Here is a 5,000-nt window from a genome sequence, read left to right on the forward strand (position 1 = left end):
CAGAGGTCAGTGGCCAGAGGGCAGTGGCTAGTGGCCAGAGGGCAGTGGCCAGAGGTCAGTGGCCAGAGGGCAGTGGCCAGAGGGCAGTGGCTAGTGGCCAGAGGGCAGTGGCTAGTGGCCAGAGGGCAGTGGCCAGAGGGCAGTGGCTAGTGGCCAGAGGGCAGTGGCCAGAGGGCAGAGGTCAGTGGCCAGAGGGCAGTGGCCAGAGGTCAGAGGGCAGTGGCCAGAGGGCAGTGGCTAGTGGCCAGAGGTCAGAGGGCAGTGGCCAGAGGGCAGCGGCTAGTGGCCAGAGGGCAGTGGCCAGAGGGCAGTGGCCAGAGGGCAGAGGTCAGAGGGCAGTGGCCAGAGGGCAGAGGTCAGAGGACAGTGGTCAGCGGCTAGTGGCCAGATGTCAGTGGCCAGAGGGCAGTGGCTAGTGGCCAGAGGGCAGTGGCTAGTGGCCAGAGGGCAGCAGTCAGCGGCCAGAGGGCAGAGGTCAGAGGGCAGTGGCTAGTGGCCAGAGGTCAGAGGGCAGTGGCCAGAGGGCAGCGGCTAGTGGCCAGAGGGCAGCGGCTAGTGGCCAGAGGGCAGTGGCCAGAGGGCAGTGGCCAGAGGGCAGTGGCTAGTGGCCAGAGGGCAGTGGCCAGAGGTCAGTGGCCAGAGGGCAGTGGCCAGAGGGCAGAGGGCAGTGGCCAGAGGGCAGCGGCTAGTGGCCAGAGGGCAGTGGCCAGAGGTCAGTGGCCAGAGGGCAGTGGCTAGTGGCCAGAGGGCAGTGGCCAGAGGTCAGTGGCCAGAGGGCAGTGGCCAGAGGGCAGCGGCTAGTGGCCAGAGGTCAGTGGCCAGAGGTCAGTGGCCAGAGGGCAGAGGGCAGTGGCCAGAGGGCAGTGGCTAGTGGCCAGAGGGCAGTGGCCAGAGGTCAGTGGCCAGAGGTCAGTGGTCAGAGGTCAGTGGCCAGAGGTCAGTGGCCAGAGGTCAGTGGTCAGAGGTCAGTGGTCAGAGGTCAGTGGCCAGAGGGCAGTGGCCAGAGGTCAGTGGCCAGAGGTCAGTGGCCAGAGGGCAGAGGGCAGTGGCCAGAGGGCAGTGGCCAGAGGTCAGTGGTCAGAGGGCAGTGGCCAGAGGTCAGTGGCCAGAGGTCAGTGGCCAGAGGGCAGTGGCCAGAGGTCAGTGGTCAGAGGGCAGCGGCTAGTGGCCAGAGGGCAGTGGCCAGAGGGCAGTGGCTAGTGGCCAGAGGGCAGTGGCTAGTGGCCAGAGGGCAGTGGCCAGAGGGCAGTGGCTAGTGGCCAGAGGGCAGTGACTAGTGGCCAGAGGGCAGTGGCCAGAGGGCAGTGGCCAGAGGGCAGTGGCTAGTGGCCAGAGGGCAGTGGCCAGAGGGCAGAGGTCAGTGGCCAGAGGTCAGTGGCCAGAGGGCAGTGGCCAGAGGTCAGAGGGCAGTGGCCAGAGGGCAGTGGCTAGTGGCCAGAGGTCAGAGGGCAGTGGCCAGAGGACAGCGGCTAGTGGCCAGAGGGCAGTGGCCAGAGGGCAGTGGCCAGAGGGCAGAGGGCAGAGGGCAGTGGCCAGAGGGCAGTGGCTAGTGGCCAGAGGGCAGTGGCCAGAGGGCAGTGGCCAGAGGGCAGTGGCTAGTGGCCAGAGGGCAGCAGTCAGCGGCCAGAGGGCAGAGGGCAGTGGTCAGAGGGCAGTGGCTAGTGGCCAGAGGTCAGAGGGCAGTGGCCAGAGGGCAGTGGCCAGAGGGCAGCGGCTAGTGGCCAGAGGGCAGTGGCCAGAGGGCAGTGGCTAGTGGCCAGAGGGCAGTGGCTAGTGGCCAGAGGGCAGTGGCCAGAGGTCAGTGGCCAGAGGTCAGTGGCCAGTGGCCAGAGGGCAGTGGCCAGAGGGCAGTGGCTAGTGGCCAGAGGGCAGTGGCCAGAGGGCAGTGGCTAGTGGCCAGAGGGCAGTGGCCAGAGGTCAGTGGCCAGAGGTCAGTGGTCAGAGGGCAGCGGCTAGTGGCCAGAGGGCAGTGGCCAGAGGGCAGCGGCTAGTGGCCAGAGGGCAGTGGCTAGTGGCCAGAGGGCAGTGGCTAGTGGCCAGAGGGCAGTGGCTAGTGGCCAGAGGGCAGTGGCCAGAGGGCAGAGGTCAGTGGCCAGAGGGCAGTGGCCAGAGGGCAGTGGCCAGAGGGCAGTGGCCAGTGGCCAGAGGTCAGAGGGCAGTGGCCAGAGGGCAGTGGCTAGTGGCCAGAGGTCAGAGGGCAGTGGCCAGAGGGCAGCGGCTAGTGGCCAGAGGGCAGTGGCCAGAGGGCAGTGGCCAGAGGGCAGAGGGCAGTGGCCAGAGGGCAGAGGCTAGTGGCCAGAGGGCAGTGGCCAGAGGGCAGTGGCTAGTGGCCAGAGGTCAGTGGCCAGAGGTCAGTGGCCAGAGGGCAGTGGCCAGAGGGCAGTGGGCAGTGGGCAGTGGCCAGAGGGCAGCGGCTAGTGGCCAGAGGGCAGAGGCCAGAGGGCAGTGGCCAGAGGGCAGAGGGCAGTGGCCAGTGGCCAGAGGGCAGTGGCTAGTGGTCAGTGGCCAGAGGGCAGTGGCCAGAGGGCAGAGGACAGCGGCCAGAGGGCAGAGGGCAGAGGGCAGAGGTCAGAGGGCAGTGGCTAGTGGCCAGAGGGCAGCAGTCAGCGGCCAGAGGGCAGAGGACAGCGGCCAGAGGGCAGAGGGCAGTGGTCAGAGGGCAGTGGCTAGTGGCCAGAGGGCAGAGGACAGTGGCCAGAGGGCAGAGGTCAGAGGTCAGAGGTCAGAGGCCAGTGGCCAGTGGCCAGAGGGCAGAGGGCAGTGGCCAGAGGAGGGTCTGCTTCAGCCTCCTCTGCCCGCTGCCTCTCACTCTCAGCAGGGCTGAAGGCTGCGAGGCTCAGGATATTGGTAGTGCTCCCGTGTGTGCTGTGCTGGGGCTGATCACGGTCGACTGTGCCGGTCTTCATCAGACAAACATGCAACTCCACCTCCTCGTCTGTCCAGACGAGCTTTGTAGTTTTGGTTTGGAGGAAGGAAGGTTCTACGTAGGCGTGTGGCCTTAGTGGTGTTGTGTGGCAGTGCCACCTAGCCGCCTGGCGTGCATACTACATCGAATCTCACACACTTTTGTGTCACCATATGCACGCTGATTTCCCCCCCAAAACTCTCGTCTAAAGCGGAATAAAAAGTGAGAACGCAACACCACTTTTGCGTTTTCTCTTCAGATCGTTTCCATCTAAACGTAGCATAGTGTTTTCCGTGTGCAGATAACCAGTTCAGGATGTCCATCCTGGAGCGTCTGGAGCAGATGGAGCGAAGGATGGCGGAGATGGCCGCCCGCGACAACCAGCAGCAGCATTATAATAACCACCACCATCATCATCATCATCAGCAACAGCAGTTGGCCACGCCCCCTCCCCAGCTGGTCACGCCCCCTCCCCCGCTGGCCACGCCCCCTCCCCCAGCCCTACCTGACGACCACCAGCAGGTGAGAGCTACCACTCTGGACTGGTTACAGGAAGCTGGCGGTTCATCTCGTTTACTTTAAGAACAAAGTGACCTGAATGTCAAATCCCTTTAAAACACGCACGCAGTCTGACCTCTCTCTCTCTCTCTCTCTCTCTCTCTCTCTCTGTCTCTCTTTCTTACCTGTCTCTCTCTCTGTCTCTCTCTCTCTCTCTCTCTCTCTCTGTCTCTCTTTCTTACCTGTCTCTCTCTCTGTCTCTCTCTCTCTCTCTCTCTGTCTCTCTCTCTCTCTCTCTCTCTCTCTCTCTTTCTTACCTGTCTCTCTCTCTGTCTCTCTCTCTCTCTCTCTCTGTCTCTCTCTCTCTCTCTCTCTCTCTGTCTCTCTTTCTTACCTGTCTCTCTCTCTGTCTCTCTCTCTCTCTGTCTCTCTCTCTCTCTCTCTCTCTCTGTCTCTCTCTACAGTGACTATGAATGACAGTATTTTCTGTTGTTGTACTGATCAGTTTACCATGTTCTTAGTAAAGTATTTAGATACTTTACTAAGAATATGTAGGAATACCACAGTGTAAAAATACACCATAACTTATTTGTGTTAGTGACTCTAACTGTCTCTCTGTCAGTCATTTTTAGCCTCTATCGTCCATGTGCGTCACACTGGGAAAATCCAGAGGGGGGGGTGGGGGGAATGAATGTAATGCTTCCTACCAGCTGCAGAGAGACAGACAGGTCACCTGGGCTGTCTGCAATGCTTCCTACTAGCTGCAGAGAGACAGACAGGTCACCTGGGCTGTCTGCAATGCTTCCTACTAGCTGCAGAGAGACAGACAGGTCACCTGGGCTGCAACTTAATCATTCACTTCATCATCGATCAGTCTCTGAAGTCAAAACCCAATCTTATATTCAGTTTAATATGAATGCCTACTACATAATTAACTCTGTGTGACTGTCTGTCTGTCTGTCTCTCTCCCTGTCTGTCTGTCTGTCTCTCAGTGGTTTGAGAGGAGGATTGTGGGAGTGTGTGAGCGGATGATGAGAGGAGGACGGTGGGGAGGAGGAGGAGGAGGAGAAGAGAGGCTTCATCACTCGGTCCGTCACCGTGGGATGACACTGCTCCACCTGGCTGCTGCTCAGGGATACACACACCTGATACACACTCTGATCCACTGGAGGTACACACACACACACACACACACACTCAAACACACACACACACACACACACACACACACACACACACACCTGATACACACTCTGATCCACTGGAGGTACACACACACACACACACACACTCACACACACACACACACACACACACACACACACACACACACACACACACACACCTGATACACACTCTGATCCACTGGAGGTACACACACACACACACACACACACACACACACACCCCTGATACACACTCTGATCCACTGGAGGTACACACACACACACAGACACACACACATTTTGACAGCATGTTTGTCTTTGTTGCAGGACTGTTAGCAGCGATAGTTTGGACCTGGAACAGGAAGTCGATCCTCTAAACATCGACCACTTCTCCTGCACCCCGCTGGTAAAAAAACACACACACACACACA

At 60.0% G+C, this 5,000-nt stretch overlaps 1 protein-coding gene across 1 annotated transcript in view; it reads left to right on the forward strand.

Moving 5' to 3' along the window:
* Positions 1–5,000, forward strand: part of camta2 (calmodulin binding transcription activator 2) — a 41,597-nt gene that overhangs the window by 24,906 nt on the left and 11,691 nt on the right. Inside the window, exons 15-17 of the mRNA XM_035994262.1 lie at positions 3,207–3,427; positions 4,396–4,574; positions 4,897–4,975. Of these exons, the coding sequence (XP_035850155.1) occupies positions 3,207–3,427; positions 4,396–4,574; positions 4,897–4,975 (479 nt within the window). The remainder of the gene's footprint in view (positions 1–3,206; positions 3,428–4,395; positions 4,575–4,896; positions 4,976–5,000) is intronic.

The sequence above is a fragment of the Sander lucioperca genome, chromosome 17 (assembly GCF_008315115.2).
Source record: "Sander lucioperca isolate FBNREF2018 chromosome 17, SLUC_FBN_1.2, whole genome shotgun sequence".
Taxonomy (NCBI): Eukaryota; Metazoa; Chordata; class Actinopteri; order Perciformes; family Percidae; genus Sander; species Sander lucioperca.